This window comes from Orcinus orca, chromosome 11 (genome assembly GCF_937001465.1).
Source record: "Orcinus orca chromosome 11, mOrcOrc1.1, whole genome shotgun sequence".
NCBI lineage: Eukaryota > Metazoa > Chordata > Mammalia > Artiodactyla > Delphinidae > Orcinus > Orcinus orca.
The window spans coordinates 31,469,308-31,492,248 of NC_064569.1; the positions used below are offsets into that span (position 1 = coordinate 31,469,308).

A 22,941-nucleotide genomic window follows, 5' to 3' on the forward strand; every position below is an offset into this window, starting at 1 on the left:
CTTCAGTTTTTTAGAATAGTTTGAGAAGTAGGGGCGTTTACTCTTCTTTAAGTGTTTGGTAGAATTCATCTCTGAAGCTGTCTGGTCCTGGACTTTTGTTTGTTGGGAGTTTTTTTTTGTTTGTTTATTTGTTTTTTTTACTGATTCAATTTCATTACTGGTAATCAGTCTGTTTGTATTTTCTATTTCTTCCTGATTCAGTCTTGGAAGATTGTACATTTCTAGGACTTTGTCCTTTTCTTCTTGGTTGTCCTTTTTATAGCCATATAATTGCAGTAATCTCTTATGATTTTTTATATTTCTTTGGTTTCGATTGTAACTTCTTTTTTATTTATGATTTTATTGATTTGGGCCAGGTCCTCTCTCTCTGTCTCTTTTTTTATTCTTGATGAGTCTGGCTAATGGTTTATCAATTATGTTTATCTTTTCAGAGTACCAGCTCTAAGTTTTATTGATCTTCTCTATTGATTTTTTAGTCTCTGTTTCATTTATTTCTTCTCTGATCTTTATGATTTCTTTCTTTCTACTAATTTTGGGTTTTGTTTGTTCTTCTTTTTGTGGTCCTTTAGATATAAGGTTAGGTTGTTTATTTGAGATTTTTCTTGTTTTGTGAGGTATGCTTGTATTGCTATATAATTCCCTTTTAGAACTACTTCTGCTTGCATCCCATAGAATTTGGGTTCTTTTCTTTGTGTTTTCATTTATTTCCAGGTATCTTTAAAATTTCTGCTTTGATTTCTTCAGTGACCCATTGGTTGTTTAGTACATATTGTTTAGCCTGCACATATTTGTGTTTTTTTGCAGTTTTTTTCTTCAAGTTTATTTCTAGTCCCATAGCATTACGGTAGGAAAAGATGCTTGATATGATTTCAGTCTTTTTAAATTTATTGAGACTTGTTTTGTGGCCTAGCCTGTGATCTGTCCTGGAAAATGTTCCATGTGCACTTGAAAGAAATATGTATTTTGCTGCTTTTGGATAGAGAGTGATATATATTCACACACACACACACACACACACACACACATATCTATTAAGTCCATCAGATTCATTGTGTCTTTTAAGGCCAGTGTTTTCATATTGATTTTCTCTCTGAATGATCTGTCCATTGATGTAAATTTTTTTTTTTTTTTCATTGATGTAAATTGAGTGTTAAAGTTCCCTAGTATTGGGCTTCCCTGGTGGCGCAGTGGTTGAGAGTCCGCCTGCCGATGCAGGGGACACGGGTTCGTGCCCCGGTCCGGGAGGATCCCACATGCCGCGGAGCGGCTGGGCCCGTGAGCCATGGCCGCTGAGCCTGCACATCCGGAGCCTGTGCTCCACAACGAGAGAGGCCACAACAGTGAGAGGCCCGCGTACAGCTAAAAAAAAAAAAAAAAAAGTTCCCTAGTATTATTGTGTTGCTGTCAATTTCTTTCTGTATGTTTGTTAATATTTGCTTTATGTATTCAGGTGTTCCTGTGTTGTGGCATATGTATTTATAATTGTTATATCTTCTTGCTGGATTGATCCCTTTATCACTATGTAATGTTCTTTCTTGTTATTTGTTACAGTCTTTGTTTAAAGTCTATTTTGTCTGATATAAGTATTGCTACCCCAGCTTTCTTTTCTTTTCCATTTGCATGGAATACCTGTCTTCATCCCCTCACTCTCAGTCTGTTTGTGTCTTTAGATCTGAAGTGAGTCTCTTGTAGGTAGCATATAGGTAGATTTCGTTTTATTATCTGTTCAGATACTCTATGTCTTTTGGTTGGAACATTTAGTCCCTTTACATTTAAAGTAATTATTTATGGTGTGTGCTTATTGCTGTTTGTTTATGGGTGCTTTTTTTTGTAGTTCTTTTTTGTTCCTTTTTCTTTTGTTCCTTTCTCTTATGATTTGATGACTATCCTTTAGTTTTATGTTTGGATTATTTTCTTTTTTTCAGTATGTATCTATTACAGATTTTTGGTTCGTGGTTACTGTGAGGGGTGTGTGTGTGTGTATAAAATTATTTTAAGTTGATCTCTTAACTTTTTATTTCTAATTTATTGATCAAATATGGATCTATTTTGTTATTATGAGTATATATTCCTATATATATATTATAGATATATATACAGACACACACATACACACATATAAAACATTAATCTGTTGTATTTTTCTTTTTTCCAATGTTACTTTCTTGAGAAGATGATCTCTTAACTTTGAAAGCATTTTAATATCCCTGCATTTTTACTACTCTCTCCACATTCAGTGTTTCTTACATAATATTTTGCATCTTTTTGTTTTGTAAGAATCCCTTACCTACTTACTGTGGGCATAGATGATTTTACTACTTTTTTCTTTTAACCTTCCTACTAGTTTTATAAGTGGTTGATCTACTACCTTTACTTTATTTGCCTTTACCAATGAGATTTGTCCTTTCATAAATTTTATTTTTCTAGATGTGGTCTTCTTTTTTCCACCAGAGACATCTCTTTAACATTTCTTGTACAGCATAGTGGTGCTGAACTCTTAGCTTTTGCTAGTCTGTAAAACTCTTATCTCTCCTTCAAATGAATGATAGCCTTGCTGGGTACAGTATTTTTTCCTTTTATCATTTTGAATATATCCTGCTACTCCCTTCTGTTCTGCAGAATTTAAGCTGACAGTCTTATGGGAGTTCCTTTGTATATAACTAGTTGCTTCTCTTTTGCTTTAATATTCTCTCCTTATCTTCAATTTTTTCCATTTTAATTACAATATGTCTTTTTATGGACCTCGATCTGTTGATCTTATTTGGGACTCGCTGTGCTTTCTGGACCTGGATATCTATTCCTTTCCCAGTTTAGGGAAGTTTTCAGCTATTGTCACTTCAAATAATTTCTCTGCCGTTTTCTCTGTCTCTTCTCCTTCTGGGGTCTCTATATGAGAATGTTAGTATGCTTGATGTTGTCTCAGAGTTCTCTTAAATTGAACTCATATTTTACAGGTTTTCTTTTCCTTTTTTTTTTTTTTTTTTGTTCAGCTCATGTTATTTTTCACTACACTGTTTTCCAGTTCACTGATCTATTCCTCTGTATCTAATCTACTGTTGAATCCTTGTAGTGTAATTTTCATTTCAATTTTTGTATTCATCTCTTTAATTCTTTATATTTTCTAACTCTTTGTTAAACTCACTGCGCTCATCCTTCTCCTGAGTTTGTTGAGCATCTTTTTTTTTTTTTTTTTTTTGTGGTACGCGGGCCTCTCACTGCTGTGGCCCCTCCCGTTGCGGAGCACAGGCTCCAGATGCACAGGCTCAGTGGCCATGGCTCACAGGCCCAGCCGCTCTGCGGCATGTGGGATCTTCCCGGACCGGGGCATGAACCCGTGTCCCTTGCATTGGCAGGCAGACTCTCAACCACTGTGCCACCAGGGAAGCCCTGTTGAGCATCTTTTTGATCATTACCTTGAATGCTTTATCTGGTAGATTGCATATCTCCACTTGGCTTAATTCTTCTGAGATTTTATCTTGTTCCTTCATTTGGAATATATTCCTTTGTTGTCTCATTTTGCCTAATTTTTTGTTTTTATTTGTATGTTTAGGTGGGTTGATTATGTTTCCTGATCTTGGAGAAGTGTCCTTACGTAGGAACATATTATTAGATCTAGGAGTACACTCCCCTCTGGTTAACAGAGTATATCTTCTAGGGGTGCCCCCTGTGTGGTCTGAGTGGGCTCTTCTGTTGTGGTGAGTCCAACTACTATGGGTGCTCAGGTAGGCGGGGCCAGTTTCTGGCTGGTTGGCTGCCTGAACCTCCTATGCAGAGGCTGCAGGTCCCTGGTGGCCAAGGCTGGGTCATGGCATGGCTGATTGCACAGTCTGGGGATTTCTGGGACTGGTTCTAGCCCACTGGTGGGGGGTGCTGGGTCCTGGCAGGCTGACTTCAGGCCTGGGAGGTCTTGGGGCAGTTGAGTGCAGAGCTTAGGGTTTTGGAGTTGGTGCCGACCTGCTGGTTGGCAGTGCCAGGTCCCTGGGTGGCTGGCTGTGCGCCTGAGAATCCCGTGGCAGCTGACTATGGGCCTGAGGGGTTCCCAGGACTAGTGCCAACCTGCTGATAGGTGCAGCTGAATCCTAGTGCTAATTGGCTAGATGGAGAACTCCAAAATGGTACTTGTCAGCACCAATGTCCTCGTGGTAGAATATGCTACCCAAAATGGCTGTCAGCAGCATCTTTGTGCCCAGGGGGAGTCCCAGTTACCTTCTGCCTCTCTGGGAGACTCTCCAAGATGAGCAAGTGGGTCTGACCCAGGCTCTTTTCAACTTACTGTGTGCTGGGTCTCCAAGTGTGTGAAACTTCGCATGCACTCTTTAAGGGTGGAATCTCTGTTTCCTACAGCCCTCTTGCTCTCCCACTATACAAGCCCCAGTGGCTTTCAAAGCCTGATGTTCTGGGGGCTCATCTTCCCAGTGCAGTACCCCCAGGCTGGAGAGACCAATGAGGGGCTTGGACCCCTTGCTCCATGAGGAGAACGTCTGCAATTGTTATTATCCTCCTGTTTGTTGGCCCCTTATCCGGGAGTGTGGGTCTTGACTACATCACATTCTACACCCCTCCTGTCATCTCATTGTGGTTCTTCTTTTATGTCTTTAGTTGTGGAATATCTTTTCTGCTAGTCTTCAGATCATTCTCATAGATAGTTGCTCTGTAAATAGTTGTAATTTTGGTATGCCCATGGGAGGAGGTGAGCTCAGGGTCTTCCCTGGGAAGAATCTTGATCTCTGCAATTTTTTTTTTTTTTTGTGATACATGGGCCTCTCACTGCCGTGGCCTCTCCCATTGTGGAGCACAGGCTCTGGACACGCAGGCCCAGCGGCCATGGCTCACGGGCCCAGCCGCTCCGTGGCATATGGGATCTTCCCAGACTGGGGCACGAACCCATGTCCTCTGAGTCGGCAGGCGGACGCCCAACCACTGCGCCACCAGGGAAGCCCTGATCTCTGCAATTTTGATCAGTCCCTGGGCTGATTCTTATTATGGTGTCTCAGGATTAGTTACATTTGGAGTTAACCTTGGTTTCTTTGTTCAGAATCAGTTCTCTGCTCTTTCTGCTTTCTTACTTCTTTGTTCTTGGTCACTTGCCATGTTAACTTTCCTCAGATCCCTTTGTATAGTCCTTGGAGTTCTGCCTTATGAGAGTATTAAGAACTTAGGTAGCTTGTTCACCAATCTCCATGGGCAACTTGTCATTGAAACACACTTGGGAACATTGCATGTGTAGGGCTGGGTATAGTTTTCTAGAAAAAATGACTGGATTCTTGGCCAGAAAAACTGGGTTTTGTGATGGTGCTAACCAGGTGAAGGTTCAAGCATCTTGTGTAACATTTTCTTCATTTAATTAATTAATCAAATTAATATTTATTGAACCTTAGGCACTTGAGACACAGCAGATAAATAGAAATCCCAGGCTCATGAAGCTTACACTCTAGTGGGGAAGATAAATAAAAAGGCTAATTGGCATATATGATATGTGAGGTAACTAAGAAAAAATACGAAGCAAAGAAGGAGTATATATATTAGGGTTCAGAGGTGATGAAATTGTGACTTTCCTCACTTTCCTCACTGCCTAGTGAGGAAAGAAGGTGTATTGAAGTGAAGGCCTGGAGGGAGTTTTGCATATTGTTATTGGTCTTGTAAAGCAGATAATTTATTGCTAAAATGAAGTGGAAGAAGTCATGAGTATTGTGTAGATAGCTGGTAGATGAGATAAAGTGTGTAAAGTCTTCTATAAACTCTAAAGTGACTCCGTGCTATAATTTTTTCTCCAACGTGTACTGTACGATGGAATTTCTACTCTTAATTTTCAAGTCTCAAATTGAGTTAATGTCCAAGACAGTGATCATTATAGTGTGGTCTCTGGACCAGAAACATCATTTGGGAACTTGTTAAAAATGTAATTTCTAGGGTGCCATATAGACCCAATGAATCATAAACTCTGTAGATGGAACCCAGCAATCTGTTTTAACAAGTCACCCAGGGGATTCTCATGTACTGTGAAGTGTGGGAACTGCTGGTCTAGAATAAGTTCTATAATTTAAAGTATTTCCTTGGTTGGAATTTAGCCATTTTAGGAAGGGCTATTAAAACTTCTGATTTGACTGAGCAAAACAACCAAATTCTTTTTTAAATTAATTAATTAAAATCATTAAAAATTTTTTATTGGGCTAAGATTAGTTTATAACATTATAAGTTTCATGTATGCAACATTATATTTCTACTTCTGTATATATTACAGTGTGCTCACCACCAAAAATGTAGTTTCCATCCATCACCATACAGTTCATCCCCTTTATACATTTCACACTCCCTGGCCCCTCTCCCCTCTGGTAACCACTAGTACTCCGTTTTTGTTTCGTTTGTTCATTTATTTATTTTTTTATATTCCACGTGTGAGTGAAATCATACAGTATTTATCTTTCTCCATCTGACTTATTTCACTTAGCATAATACCTCCAAGGTCCATCCATGTTGGTGCAAATGACAAGATTTCATCTTTTTTTATGACTGAGTAGTGTTCCACCATATATGTATGTCATATCTTCTTTATGCATTCATTGGTTGATGGGCACTTAGGTTGTTTCCATATCTTGGATATTATAAATAATGCTGTGAAGAACATAGGGGTGCATGTATCTTTTCAAATCAGTGGAGTTTCACATTTTTTGGATAAATATCCAGAAGTGGGATACCTGGATCATATGATAGTTCTATTCTTAATTTTTTTGAGGAATCTCCATACTTTTTCCCATAGTGGCTCTACCATTTTACATTCCCTTTTATCCACATCCTCACCAACACTTGAATAACCAACTTCTTATTATATTTTAATGTGTGCTATTCAGGATGTCTTTAAAAGGTGTTAGTTTTCAGATTTTTGCCAGTAATTTAGAATGCATATATCACTTCCACTTATTTCTGAGTTTTGTCTGATCTTTTCTTTTTTTCCCAATTTGAGATTGCATATCTTATTTTTTCAAAATAGTACTTAAAGCTTTAAAAGTTTCATTTCCTGCCACCTTCAGAGTGTTGAAATATAGTGTATAATGTTGGAATTGATATTTATATAGAGGTTTCAAGATAAGTGATATTTATATAGAAACTTTAAGACAATGTGGAAACTTTAAGACACTGGATTTGCATTTGGTGAAGAAAGTTTATTATGAAGAGGAAAATTAATTTGTAATAATTATTGCTGGGATATAATTACTTTTCCACATATAATATGCAATCAGTTTTAAAGCAATCTATGTGTTTCTTAAGCTTTGGCATTATTCTGTGAAAGTATGTAATTATTTTTGTTCTCTATCAGTGCTTTTCATCACTTTGCATATCATGGCATACATAGAAATGATAATGTTTGTACAGTCCACTGGGGTAAATGGAGAAGGTAGCTCAAGGCTGAGGGCAACCCAGCCTGGTTTCAGCCCCACTTCCTGCATCCCCCAAGAGCCAATAGAATGTTCAGTATCTTCACACATCTATAATTTATTCCCAACTCACTAGTGAGCCTTAGCTCTATATAAGTATGGTTATTTTAGGAAATTGTTTTAAATATTAGAATGAAATTTAACTTTCATTCTTATTTTGGAGGACATTATTTTAAAATGCATTTCTGCAAAAAATACTCTTTTCACGTGGATGATGGTTACATTCCACTAGTTTACTCTGTGAATGAGACTTTAATACTAAATCCTCAACAAATGGTTAATAAATGTGTAAAAATTGGAAATGGTATATATTTTAAATTAAAAAAATTAATGATCTTTAAGTTGCCAATGAAATATAAATTAAATATGTAGTTTAAATACCTTCCTATGAATTTGGATTATTTTAATTGTATGTGTCTTTTTGCAAGATTATGAGAATGTGCTTTCATTTATACAAGTAACATTTAAAAAATCTTGTAGTTAATTTCAGAAAGATCCTGTTATCAAAAGGAATATATCTGAATGTATTGGAGTTAATGCAGAAGCATATACATTCTCCTGAAGTGGCTGAAAGTGGCTGTAAAATGCTAAATCATCTTTTTGAAGGAAGGTAATACATATTTCTGAATTTATGTAGAATATATTAATTGGACCAGGTAGAATATCAATATTTTGAGCATAATTTTAAGAATAAAAGGAAAAACAAGGCATTTGAAGAGTGAAACATTTTGCAATATAATTTCATGTCAATGATACATAGACTTATTTTATCTACATATTGAAAGGGGTGATAAAGTAGAAATACGTTGAAGGTTTGCTTTTGTGCTTAATGCTTGGTGTTGACTATGTTTTGAAAAATGGCAGTTATATAGAACATAACCTTAAACAGTTTTTCAGATTATTGTGTTATGTGAAAGGTATAAAAGATAAAATCAGGATATGGCTTCTAATTGTTATTTTTAAGTTTACCTTAAATTGTGATTTTTATGGTCCTGGCAGTGTGTGAACCTTTATATATGAGGCAAAAATGCAGTGGAATAACTGACAGTTTAAGATTTTGTACATTCTGGGCAATTAATGTTTCTGGCTGTTTTCTTATATATTAAATGTGTAAATTTCCAGTTGTGGGGATTCAAAGTTAACTATGACAATGTGCCTGCCCTTAAAAATCTCCCTGTCTAGTTGGGGAGACTAATTTATAAACAGATAATTACAATACAGTGTGATAATTCAATGGCAGGATGTGTAAAATCATAGGGTCTTGGTGAACCAAGCTAGGGCAAGCAAAGGAGAGAGGCTACAAAGAGGGGATGTGTTTAACCTGGGACTTTAAAGTGGAAAAAAGGGACTATATGTCAGTAACCACAGACCCATGCGAAGTGAGGACACAGTTATGATATGCGGAAGTTTTAGTCAGTAGGGCACTGTGTAAAGCAAGGGCTGCCTCTATTACAGTTTGTAGGACCTACTGAAATCTACATTTATTTATATGTAAAAGAAAGTATAGCTAGAATACCTTAGAGAAACCAAGACTTAATGCAAAAAATAATTAAGAATACCATATAAGAAGTCTAGTGGTGTTAATCTGGAAGAGGCAGGTAGTTATACAATAAACAGCTCTCTGGACTTGGCAGTCAGAGTTTGCATTCCAGCTCTGGCTCTGTCACATTCCAGTGATAGGACCTTGATGTTTAACCTCTGTCAGCCTAAATTCTGTACCTGGAAAATGCAAATAATAACACCTACTTTCCAGGCTTGCTGCCAGTGACCCATGTATAGATCAGAAGGAAGTTGTTAGTTCTGGGAAACTAAATCAAAGAATTCCCAGTTTACTGTAAATTTAACTTCTTGATGTCAAAGTTTAACTAAATTAGAATTTAAATTGTGTATGCTCATACTGCCGAATTCACATCAGCCTTTTCTGATAAAATAGATCTGTTTTCTCGTACTTGTTTCAAATTGGTGTTTGTATTGGAATCAGGTTGTACTCTTAATAAGTATTTCAATATTTTATCTCTAGTAACACTTCCCTGGATACAATGGCAGCAGTGGCCCGCAAAATAATAACAGTTATGAGAAGTCATGAGACGTCAGTATCAGTGCAGCTGGAGGCACTTCGAGCTATTTTACATTTTATAGTTCCAGGTAACTTACATAATTGATTGTGGGAAGAGATGTCATTTTAAGTGGATTTTTTTGACTTTTCATGAAATATCAACTTTCTAGGCAAAAATTAAAGGACCAGTTTCTGCCAACCAAATGTAATCTTTTCACTAGCCCAAAAATTAAAATAGAGGGAAAATGATGATGTGGAAGAGTCAGATAAATTTAGATTAAAATTTAATAAGAAATATCAATAATTTATTTCCAGAAAAAATAACTGCAACATAGTGTGGAGCTTTACCTCCAAGAAGAGTGTCATTTCTGCTATTTCTTTTCTATTTCTGTTGACCTTACCAAGTCCAAGTTTTTTTGTTTGTTTTTTTCCTGTCTGAATTATAATAATACCCAACTAATTTTCATACTTCCTCTTTTGCCTCTTTCCAGTCCTTCTTTTACTCTGTGGTTGAATTAATCTTTCTCAAATATAACCATGTAGCTTTTACTCATGAGCCACAATAGTGTCAATCCTCCCCACATTTACTTCCTGCTTACATCTGTTATGACCTTATTTGTCCTCCAAAGCCCATTTAAAACAAGTGCTCCCCCATTCACTCAGCACGTAGTTATTAAGTGCCTCTTATGTTCTATATATTGTGATGACTGCAAAGGTCTGAAAGACAAGTAAAACAAGACATGACTGTACTATGTATAGGAGCCTAGAGGTAGACAGATAGTTAATTACCAGACAGTTGCGAGGAGCTATTATAGATATACGTATTATAAAAGGCTATGAGAGTATTGATGGAGGCACAGATAATTTATTCAAAAGAGTAGGCCAGAGATTGTGATATTTGAACCTGACGGGTGAATAAGGCTGACCTGGTAAAAAAGCCAGGAAGGACATTTGAAGCAGAAAGAGAAAGTGCTCATGGTGTGGGGTGAGTGGAGCATGGTATGTGAGGAAAGCAGTCCTGCGGATAAATGTGGAAGGACAGGCAGAGGCTGAGAGGGAAGGGCCTTGAACACAACACTGAGCAATTTGTGCTTTTTTTTAGCACAAGTCAATTCAAATTTATTTAAGGTGTTTCAAAATTGCAGTGTCATAACCAAATCTGCAATTTATAACAGTAGCACTGTGGTGTGGATAATGATTGACGGGAGGGGAAACTCCTGCAGGGAGATTAGGCTGGAGGCTGTGATAGGTGAGACATGGTGGGGGCCCAGCAAAGAAAACAGAGGAGAGGATGGATGTGGGAGATGTTTAGGAGGTACATTTGGCGTGACTTTCTGACTACTGAATATAAGGGATGTTATTATTATTTTGCTCTGTAAAAGTCCCAATTCTTTTGAAGCTCATTTTTTTTGGTCCTTTTTAAATGAAATCTTCCTAAATCTACCATTATCTGTAGTCATATTGGTATTTTATGTTTCTGAGTATAAGAGTATTCTCTGTATAAGAGTATAGATTTTTTCAAGGAGAGGGCTTTCTTTAGTCATGCCTTTTTTTTTTTTTTAACCCCCTGGTAACTTGAACAAAAATAGCTATTCAATAAATTTTGAATTGAATCATGATGTCCCATTCATAGTTGTCACACAACTTTAGAGATATAATTTAACAGACATAGTGTTGCTTGAAAATATTATTGTGAATTTTTTTAAACTTTGTAGATTGTAAAAAACAAAACAAAATCCTTTTGATTACCCTTAAAGGTGTCAACCTTCTTCTTTTGAGAGTGGATTTGAGTTTTAAAGATAACCAAAAGACATTATGAATCATCTGTTAGTTAATAACATTCTTTTAGTTCAAAAATAAGTTTTGAATGTAGAATTTCTTTTCTTTTATTGTTCTGAGATTGAGCCTGAAGCGACATTGATAGTCAGTAATAATTTAGATGTATGAAATGATGTATTTAAATGTTTTTTTTTATAATAATGTTTAGGTGTATTAAACAGGTGCCCTTGAAAATAATTTTATAACTTTATGGTGGTACTTTATGTATGGAAACATATTAATAGACATATTTTATAAGCATATCAACATATAAATACATTTCTCTATTAGGTAAAGGTTTAACCATCTACTTCACTTTATGCTAACCTATTATATTACCATACCATACCACACGATACCATACTCTACCATGCTATAACTGTACCATACTATACTTTATCATTCTATATTATATCATTCTGTATGTCAGTGAGTAACTATAATATCAGTACGCCAGTAGTTTTGAGGTTTAATATGATTCTGGTTTTGACATGCTGAAGTAGGTACTTATGTTTAGATGTACATGTATTAATTTTATTAACTAGACCACATTCAGATTATTAATTGTAACAAAGATGTGCATTATAGCAAATGTGTATAATTTAATTCAGGGCCACATATTGCAGCTAGTATTATGTCTCTTAAGTTTCTTTCAATCTGGTACTGTTCACTTCCTCCTCTTTTTTATAACAATAACTTATTGAAGTGATTGAGCCTGTTGCTTTAAAAAATAATAATAAAGACCTACTTATTTTAGTAAAATATCATTTGACTTGTTCTTTCTTGATTTAGTGTCAGTTCTAGAGGAAAAAATTCTTTAGGAAAGGACATGTGCATATTGGGAAGTGTATAGAGGAAAGTGATTATGAATATAAAAACCACATCCTTAAGAACAATAAGAGAAGCTGAATTTGTTTAATTTGGAGAGGAGATAATGCAGGAGGTTATGAAAGCTATTAAAATTCACTCATTTATAATTAGTAACAAATGTGTAAGGCATTATTCAAAGTACTTTATGTATATAAACTTTAAAAATTCTTGTAGCAACCCATAAGGCAGATTCTACTTTTCCACCCCATATCACAGATGATGAAACTGAGGCATAAGATATAGAGATTTTAAGGTCACAGCTTATGTAACGGAGCCAGGTTTTCACCTTGTGCAGCCTGAATCAGAGTGGGTGCTTTTTAAAGACACATTTGTGCAATAAGTGTATGTGGAACAACTGTTATACCTAAAGCACTCTGCTTGGAACTCTTGGTAACCTGGAGATGATTAGGTTATGGATCCTGCCTTCAAAAAGTTTGCAGTTCAAACAATTTAAAGGACTATTATGTGGAAAGGAAATTATATCCATTCTGGATAGTAGAACCTCAAGTGATATAACAAAGACCAGAGATGAACTTTTGGGAATATTCATTTGGTCTTAACATAAGAAAGACATTTAATAAGTCTCCTTACATATGGCATGAAGATTTTACTTCTCAACAGGACTGCTTTTAATGGTCACATCTGCTTGTGATGTAATGGGCAGCTTCAGCAATTAATGTGATCTTGGTCACTGAAAATGAGACACTGAGAGTTTAAGTAACTTATCGAAGGTCATACAGCTGTAATGAATGTCAGGACCTGTTTGAATAAATTTTAAAATGAAGACTGAAAGTTCTAGGAGGGTGAAAATCATGCCTGTCATATTCACTGTGGTATTCTCAGCATGTAGCAAAATCCCTTGCATGTAGTTGGCATTCAAATGTTTGTTAAGTAAATGAAAAGTTATATGCAGTCAACTTATAGTTTGTGTTAATACAAATTATTGAAGTGAAAGGTTAGAAGGAATTGTTTATTAATAATTATTTCTATAGTCATAGGTTTTAGAAACGTTATTTATTCATAATAATTTTACTTATATGTTCTATTGTATAACCAATATTTTTTGACTTCCTGTTTTTCCAACACTTTTGGGTTAGTTCAGCTACAATGTAGCTGAATAAAGAATATGTTTTCTTTAAGTTACTTAATACTTTTATACAGTCTTAGAGGACTTTTAATAAAACTATATGCTCTTTACCATTATAATGCTGAAACTAAAAACTTTTTTTTTTCCACTGTTATTCCAGCTGCTCTTTTATGTCTACATTTCATATCTGACCTTTTTATGTTGTAGTCCAAGTAACTTTGATCTTTTCTCAAGTTGTCCATTGTTGCATAAAAATCTTCTAGCTTCTTGTAATGAGTACAGCTTATTCATACAAAAAAGAGATTGTTTGTTCCAGAAAATTCCTCCACCGTAGTAACTTCTTGCTACTTTAAATTCAGTGAACATCCGCACACACTGTATTTATTTTACATTCAGTGATGAACTGTTTTTAGAAATTTCTTAAAGCTAAGAGTTATTTCTTTGGTAAGGAACCATGGATTAGAAAAAGGTATAGCATATATATGTATTGTTGGGTTAATTATAATCATTCCTAATAAGTGACAATCTATTCAGCCCAAATCTTTATGAGAAAAACATTTGTTTATTTGTTTATTTTTGCATTTAGGCATCCCAGAAGAATCCAGGGAAGATACTGAATATCAGCATAAGCTAAGTATGGTTAAAAAACAGTGTTTCAGGAATGATATTCACAAATTGGTCCTAGCGGCTTTGAACAGGGTACGTATAATATAGGTTTTCTGCCTTTATACTCTTAACTACAATATGAAATTGGGGAAGTAGGGGGGCTTTTATTAGCCTAAGTTTTCCATGTTCCGTTTACTATGATAGTAGGAAGTTATATGTTTAGAGACATAAGATGACAGTAGGGATGTAGGGGGTGAAGAGATGTGCCATTCCAGCTAAGAGAAGTGCACCGTCAACTACAGACTGACAGGCTCTTCTGATAAATCCACTCGAGTCTGTTCAATCAGAAAGAGAACTCTAGATGTGCAGCTAAGCCTCACGAGCTCTGTCAGGAGCCATGACTGCTATTTTCTCTTTCTGTCCTCCTGGCTGCTTGTCTTTATTTTCTGGTCCCAGGCTGAAAGGTTCAGTCCATGAAGACACACAGGGCACACATTAAAGTCTTTTTTGATTCCCTGTGCTTGTTTTCATTTTACTCCTTAGGGATAACCTCTGAAATGGCTCAGTGTGCATTGTTTTCTCCCAGTGTTAGGTATTTACAGATCTATGTACATTTGCAATAATATAATTAATAAATTAATAATCATACTACATCTGAAAAAGGAGAAGAGGAGCATTATGTTTATATTGTGCAGTGCAAAAGGTATCGATGGAATTAAGATGGTTTTGAAATTTAACATAAGATGAATTGGTTCTTTATAAAAGATATCAGAGTAAAGATGTAAAGATGTGAAGATTAAGTTAATGTTTTCATGAAAGGAAGAGAGTAGTCAAAGCAATTAATGGAAATAATTCCTTGTGATTTAGTATACTTTGAAAAATGTCATGAATTAATTAGAAGAGCCTGCAGAGAGATCTTCAAAAATGCGATTTAAACTGAACTTTATAATGTAATTGTTTATGATATATTTGAGTCATTTGTACTCAGACCTTAATATGATTCTTGAGTATAGCCATGGGTTGAATTTAATTCCAGAAATATTTGGTGAAAATAAGTATATGGAAGGAACTGTGTTAGACACTGGGAAGACAAAAATGAATATGCTTTGTATCCTTCTGTAATGGATCTCATAATCTGGCTGGGCCATGCATAAAACATAAAACACATATTAGATTGTCCTGTATTAGCACTTATGAGCTGCACTAGCTTTATGAACAGTACTTTAGGAACATAGAGGAGAGAGTAGTTAATTTTGTTCATGGTATGTGTTGGTGAGAAGCAAGAGGTACCAGAAAAGCCTTTTGGTAACTCTGATTCTGGTTATCCCATCTTTCCTAACATTACTGAATACGGGTGTGATAGAGTGGAAGGAGTGGGCGGTCAAGGGAGAAGTACTGTGCTTACTGCCATCAGTACTGTGATGCCAAGGAGATCACTCTGCTCCCAGGTCTTACTTTCTTTTGCTATATAATCCCAGGAGAAGTGGTTGAGAACCTCCCTACCCCTTCCTTTATTTTCCATGCCACACTTGAGTAATGACACACAGCATCTTACTAAACAGTGACTGTCATCTGTGGGCAGGGAATTAAGGTCATGGGGAAACAGAAGTGACACTATTTATTTAAAAAAATCTCCCCTGTGTAATTCCCCTAATTCTTTACCATGGTTGAGAAAAAATGCTCTAAAAGATGAATGTATCTTTTTTTTAGTTCTAAAATTCTGTGATTGCATGTCTCACTCTGAATAAATGTTACAAGGAATCAGAAATTTTAGGTCCAAATACTACTGATGTAATAAAATGAATTACCATTAAAAATAGGTCTATTCTTGGAGAGCAGACTTCCAAATAAGGTAGAATTTGAGATTCAACTAAGATTTACAATGTGAAGACTATTAAAAGTATTTATTAAAGTGAATCAGTGTTTGGAGATATATATGTGTGTATGTAAATATATACACATATAATATGTATGTATAAATCCAGTAACATTCAGGCTGAAGTTAAATGTCTGAAATATTGACATTCCATTTATGCTTGATCCTTTTAGCTTTTTCTGCACATGAAACATTCAGTCACCTATTCTAGAGAGATCGATTTGCCCAGTATTGTCTGTGGAGAACACAGTAGAAAATAGGACTCTCAGCATTTTGGTCACATCTGTGCTTTGTCTGCAGTGACAATGCTGCTGTCTTCAGCCAGGGAACTTACAAAGTCAAACCAATCTTCTGATTAAATGGACACAAGTCAAAGAGCTTGTGTGCTTCTCAAAAACCTTAAAGCAAAATGTACCCAGTTTAAATACTGAAGACATTTATTTCAACTGTAAATAATATGTAGTGAAAGAAAGAGCTTATTTGCAAAAGTAACAATAATAACAACAGCAAAAAGAAACTACATAGGAGTAAAGTAATAAAAGTGTATAAAACTACTCTAAAGAAAACTGAAACAACTGAGAGTAAATACAAAAAAAGAGTTGAACATAGGAAAATGTATATACTCTCTGTTTTGATAAAATTACTAATTTTTTAAAAATGAAAATTGATCTGGATTTATGAACCCTTAATAAAAATAACAGTAGTATTTTATGGAACTAGATAAGCTAGTATAAAATTTTGAGAAAATTAATTAAATAATATATGTGAATAACCAGTCAAATTTTGAAAAAGAGGATAATTAATATGGCCTAACTCTAGTAGATTATAAAATGTATTATAAAATTTTAGTAATTAAAATGGTGTGACATTGGCACTGGAGATGGATCAATGTCACATAATGGTGATTTAGGAAATAGACTCAAATGCAAATGTTCAATTCATATATGATATTTCCCAACCACTGGAGAGGGAAATAGATTGCTTGTGTTGGAAGAACTAATTCTCTGGCCATTTGGAGAAAGCAAAGGAAGCTGCATATTTACCTTACTCATTTAAAGATTAAATCTCATGTAGATGAGATTTAAAGGTAAAAATGAATTTAGCATATAAACACATGAAAAGGTTCTCAAGTACGTACAGTCATTATTAAAGAAATGTAAATTTTAAAAAAGAAAAACCTTTTGGGGGAAATTTAGTAATATCTATCTAAATTAAAATGGACATGTTTTCTGACCAGCGGTTCCACTCTAAGAAGTTATAATATAGATATACCTGTACATGTACACAAAGTTTTTTTAAACAAGAATGTTTATTGTGGCATTATCTGTAGTAAGAAAAATGTGGTAACAAGCTAAATGTTTATGTGGTAATCATTAGTGTTGTTTGCCAAATGTTTTCAGTTCTCCACCTTCTGGTGATTCTGGGATAGTATTTATTGGCCCTTTTGTTGTTAGATTGGATCATGTGTCTGGTTTTGACCAAGCAGTTGTAAGTAGAGGTTACATCTGTCATTTCTGGACCAAACATTTAATTGCTGGTGAGGTATCTTACAGAACAGGGGTTCCCAATCCACAGGCAATGGAGCAGTACTGGTTTGTGGCCTGTTAGGAACCGGGCCACACAGCAGCAGGTGAGTGGCAGGCGAGCGAGCGAAGCTTCATCTGTATTTACAGCCCTCCCCATCGCTCACATTACCGCCTGAACTCCGTCTCCTCCCAGAAAAGTGGCGGCATTAGATTCTCATAGGAGCGCGAACCCTACTATGAACTGTGCATGCGAGGGATCTAGGTTGCACGCTCCTTATGAGAATCTAATGCCTGATGATCTGAGGTGGAGCTGAGGCAGTGATGCTAGCGCTTGGGAGTGGCTGCAAATACAGATTATCATTAGCAGAGATGTTTGACTGCACAGAGACCATAATAAATCAATTGCTTGCAGACTCATATCAAAACCCTATCAGTTTTTCTCTTTCTGACTAGCTGATTCACTTTGTTATAAAGCAGAAACTAACACACCATTGTAAACCAATTATACTCCAAGAAAGATGTTAAAAAAAAAAAATAAAACCCTATCAGTGAGTGGCAAGTGACAAGCTGCATCTGGTGCAGGCTTTAAGTCAGAATCTGACCCTTATTTTAGTCCACACATGGCCCTCCCATTATTTTATTTACCACTTCCATCCGTGCCTCTTTCCTTCACTGCGCACTTGTCTCAGTTTTGGTAAGCCCTCCACAAGCTAACCCTAGCCAAAATGAGTAAAAAACAAACATCGCTGGAGAGCTTCTTTGAAAAGGGAGAAAGACCCAATGATGAGACAGTAGAAGACTCTAAGACTGCTAACAAAAAGAAAGCTGCATATAAAAGAAAATACCGAATCCTTAAATTAAGCGTTCATTGCAACAGGTGATTCACATTTTCCAAGCCTGCTTTGTATAATATGTGGTGACCGGCTATCCAGCGAAGCCATGAAACCTTCAAAACTGTTTTGCCACATGGAGACCAAGCACCCTGCATTAAAAGACAAGCCTTTGGAGTTTTTCAAAAGAAAAAAATGTGAACATGAAGAACAGAAGCAATTATTGAAGGCCACCACTTCATCAAATGTGTCTGCACTAAGAGCATCATTCTTAGTGGCTAACCACATTGCTAAAGCTGAGAAGCCCTTTACTATTGGTGGAGAGTTGATCCTGCCTGCTGCTAAGGGCATTTGTCGTGAACTTTTAGGAGAGGCTACAGTTCAAAAAGTGGCATGTGTTCCTCTTTCAGCTAGCACCATAACTAGACGAATTGATGAAATAGCAGAGGATATTGAGGGACAATTGTTAGAGAGGATTAATGAGTCACCGTGGTACGCAATGCAGGTTGATGAGTCTACTGATGTTGACAACAAGGCAGCAAAGCTTGTTTCTGTGCGATATATATTTTCAGGAGGATGTGCATGAGGATATGTTATGTGCACTTTTGTTGCCAGCCAACACCACAGCTGCAGAACTATTCAAGTCTCTGAATGATTACATATCAGGAAAACTGAATTGGTCATTTTGTGACGGTATATGCACGGACAGAACGGCTGCCGTGACTGGACGGCTTTCTGGTTTTAGTACTCAGGTCAAAGAGGTCACTTTTTTTTTTTTTTCTTTTTTTGCTGTACGCGGGCCTCTCCCTGTTGTGGCCTCTCCCGTTGCGGAGCACAGGCTCCGGATGCGCAGGCTCAGCGGCCATGGCTCACGGGCCCAGCCGCTCCGCGGCATGTGGGATCTTCCCGGACCGGGGCACGAACCCGCGTCCCCTGCATCGGCAGGCGGACACCCAACCACTGCGCCACCAGGGAAGCCCAAAGAGGTCACTTTTGAATGTGAGTCTACGCACTGTGTCATCCATGGAGAAATGCTGGCTAGCTGAAAAATGTCACCTGAACTTAACAGCATTTTGCAGGATGTGATTAAAATTATCAACCACATTAAAGTACATGCCCTTAACTCATGTCTGTTCTCACAGCTTTGTGAGGAGATGGACGCAGAGCACACATGTCTTCCCTCATACACAGAAGTGATATGGCTTTCTAAAGGTAGGTCACTGGCCAGCATTTTTGAGTTACAAGAGCCGCTCCAGAGATTTCTTTTAGAAAAGGTCACCACTGGCAGCACATTTCAGTGACACAGAATGGGTCGAAAAACTTGCTTACTTGTGTGACATATTCAACCTGCTCAATGAACTCAATCTGTCACTTCAGGTGAGAATGACAACTGTGTTCAAGTCAGCAGATAAAGTGGCTGCATTCAAAGCCAAACTGGAATTATAGCGGTGACGAGTGAACACTGGGATTTTTGACATGTTTCAAACATTAGCAGAGGTTTTGAAAGAGACTGAGCCAGGGTCTTCTTTCTCCCAGCTGGTGCATGATCACCTATCTCAGCTTTCAAAAGAGTTTGAGCATTACTTCCCAAGCACAAAAGACCCGCAAACTGGGAAGGAATGGATGTGCGACCCATTTGTGAATAAGCCAGGTGAATTGACTTTGTCCATGGTAGAAGAGGATCAGTTGCTTGAGATTGCAAATGGCCTTAAACATATGTTTGAGACAACTTCAAATCTCCATACGTTCTGGATTAAAGTCAAGGCAGAATATCCTGAGATTGCCACAAAAGCACTGAAAAGCCTGCTTCCAGTTCCAACGTCCTGTCTTTGTGAAGCAGGGTTTTCTGCAGTGACAGCAACCAAAGCGAGATTATGGAGTAGATTGGACATAAGAAACACACTTGGGTATCACTGTCTCCCGTCACCCCCAGATGGGACCATCTAGTTGCAGGAAAACAGGTTCAGGGCTCCCCGTGAGTCTGCATGATGGTGAGTTGTATAATTATTTCATTATATATTACCATGTAATAATAATAGAAATAAAGTGCACAATAAATGTAATGTGCTTGAATCATCCCGAAACCATCCCCTCCTGCCCTGGTCCATGGAAAAATTGTCTTCCACGAAACCGGTCCCTGGTGCCAAAAAGGCTGGGGACTGCGGCTACAGAACACTGTCTCAGGCACTGTGACCTGTAATGTCTGAGATGGTGATTGCTCCATTAGCAGGGCTCCCAGAGGGATTGTGCTGGACAGAGACCCCTCCTGACCGGTAACACAAATGAAGCATGAATAAGAATTGAACCTTTTCTTTTTCCAGCCTATGAAATTTTGAGGTTGTTACTACAGCTTAATTTAGTCTGTCCTGACAATACAATTCTTATCAATAGGTCCTAATTAAATAAATTATATTATTTCCAAGTTATGTAGTTCTACATAGAGATTAAAAACAACTAGATGAGATTCCCAATGTGTTGCCATGGAATTATCTACAGTTTTCCATGAATATGAATGTATCACCCAGGTACTCATTTTTTTTTTCCTTCATATATGTTAGCACATTATGCACACTTTTGATGAAATTAGCATATTTTCACATCTTTATGTCTTCCTCCCCTCTATCACTCAATTAAAGCAGATTATATGGTGTTTACTCTTATAGCTTTAACTCTACAACATATTCTAATAGTTAAGTGTGTGGGTCCTGGAATCAGGATATCTGGGTTTGAATCTGGCTTTACCACCTACAGACAAATGTATTCTGGACAAGTTATTTACAGTCTCATTATCTATAAAATGGAGACAATAAATGGCTTTTCACTTGGGGTTATTATGAAGAATTTTATGAGATAATTCATGCCATGTACTTGGTACAATGCCTGGCACATAGTATTCGGTCAATAAATGTTAGTTAATGTTATTACTATTAGATTTAAAAGTATCTTTTGACCATTGGCTATAAAAGATGAGAAAATTGAAGTATTCACACTATCTTCCACTATTTCTACCTATCTTATCACCAGCTTTTGTTAAATAAATTAATTCTACATTTGATGAGGTTTAAAGTATTTACATTCAGCTCTATAACCATACTTAATAACTTTGTTTTCATCTTGTGCCTACAGTCATGTGGATTCAGTGTTCACTGCAAGTTCTTTTGTTATAGTTTTTCCATTTATCGTTTAATGGTCTGTTTTTTTTTTTTAAAGTTCCATTTCCTGAACATTTTGTTGTTGTTTCTATATTTGGACTCTTGAAAAAACAGTTTGATTGGTTGTAAAGTATTGGTGTTTTATTTTCTTTCTTTGAAAACTCTGTAGGCATTTCACTGTCTTCTAGTACTGAATGTTTTAGTGGAGAAGTCTGAGACCAACTTGATTCTTTTCCCATTTTTAAAGGATTTGACATTTTTATCTGGGACCCCAAAGGATTCTTTTTCTTGAAATCTACTTTAGTGTCTATCTTAGTGTTAGTCATGTACTATGGTGTCTTCTTTCTAGCTGTACATTCAATTAATTTTTTTTCTGGAAAGTTTTTCTGAGTTGCAATTGACTTAGCTGACAGGAAAGAGAATGGTGTGGGCATTTTCCCCTTGAGCTGGCTAGCTCACTCATTAGCGAAACCATTTGTATTCTTTGAAAAAATTTGGAAAATTGTGAAGCATAGGTAATAGGATGTTTCTAATCAATGTTTGTAGCTGTCCACCATTGGTACTTTCAAAAATTTCATGTGGACAACACTTGCTAGTAAATTAATTTCAATCCCCATTTGAACAACAATGCAATAAATCATTATTTTCAAGATAGACCATTTGATAAGTGAAAGAAAGTCCATTGTAAGCTTGTAAATAACATATATATGTGTATATATATATATATATTTTTTTTTTCTAATTTATGAAACTGTCAAAAATCAGACACCACTATTTAAAATCATCAAATAGTTTATTTGAGCTCCATCACATGTAATAATGTGATACTCTGCATTCTCTTTCTGCATAGACAAATCACAGATTTCCTGTTGCTAGTCATTTGTCATCATCTAACTGCACCTGAAATAGAGATTAGGGGAGCTCAGGGTAGCAGAACCAATAGTTGAGTAGAAACTTGTTAGAGGTGATGGTATTAAGACAAGAACAGGTACTTTATAAATATCAATTTGACTTAACTTTAGCATAAAAATAAGCCTATGGATGCATTTTGAGCTTAAGAGCAGGACCAGCTACATAACTTGTGGGGCCCAGTAACAGATGAAAATGCAGGACCTCTTGTTTAAAAATTATTAAGTATTTCGGGCTTCCCTGGTGGCGCAGTGGTTGAGAGTCCACCTGCCGATGCAGGGGTTGCGGGTTCGTGCCTCGGTCTGGGAAGATCCCACATGCCGCGGAGCGGCTAGGCCCGTGAGCCATGGCCGCTGGCCTGCGCGTCTGGAGCCTGTGCTCCGCAATGGGAGAGGCCAGCGTACCGCAAAAAAAAAAAAAAAAAAAATTATTAAGTATTTCAAGGTGGTAGCTGCAGAGCATTAAACCAGGTGTGGAGCCCTTCTGAGCACAGAGACTGTACTACTGCCCATGTGTGCACCCCGGAAGCTGGCCCTGCCTAGGAGGCAGAAATGATGGTACTATTAATTAAAACAGAAAGTTCAGAATGACAGTCTGAGTTTTCTTTTTTCTTTTTCTTTGAGAAGGTGATAAACTTTTAACTTTGAACATCTGAGTTTAAGATACTGGTGTCAAGCAAAGAGAAACATGGGCTTAGAGCTTAAGAGAGTTCAAACTTGTGCTTTGAGTTATCTGCTCAAAGGTTTCTGTGTCTCAGGTTTTTTTTCATCAGTAACAT

At 36.6% G+C, this 22,941-nt stretch overlaps 1 protein-coding gene across 7 annotated transcripts in view; it reads left to right on the top strand.

The window, feature by feature from the left end:
• Nucleotides 1-22,941, top strand: part of LRRK2 (leucine rich repeat kinase 2) — a 159,338-nt gene that overhangs the window by 34,434 nt on the left and 101,963 nt on the right. For all 7 annotated transcript variants that reach the window (XR_004478946.2, XM_033412351.2, XM_049694030.1 and 4 more), the window contains 3 exons: nt 7,914-8,043; nt 9,454-9,578; nt 13,851-13,963. Coding sequence is in view for 6 of the 7 variants with exons in the window: in XM_033412351.2 (XP_033268242.1) it covers nt 7,914-8,043; nt 9,454-9,578; nt 13,851-13,963 (368 nt within the window). In the remaining variant the exon portion in view is untranslated. The remainder of the gene's footprint in view (nt 1-7,913; nt 8,044-9,453; nt 9,579-13,850; nt 13,964-22,941) is intronic.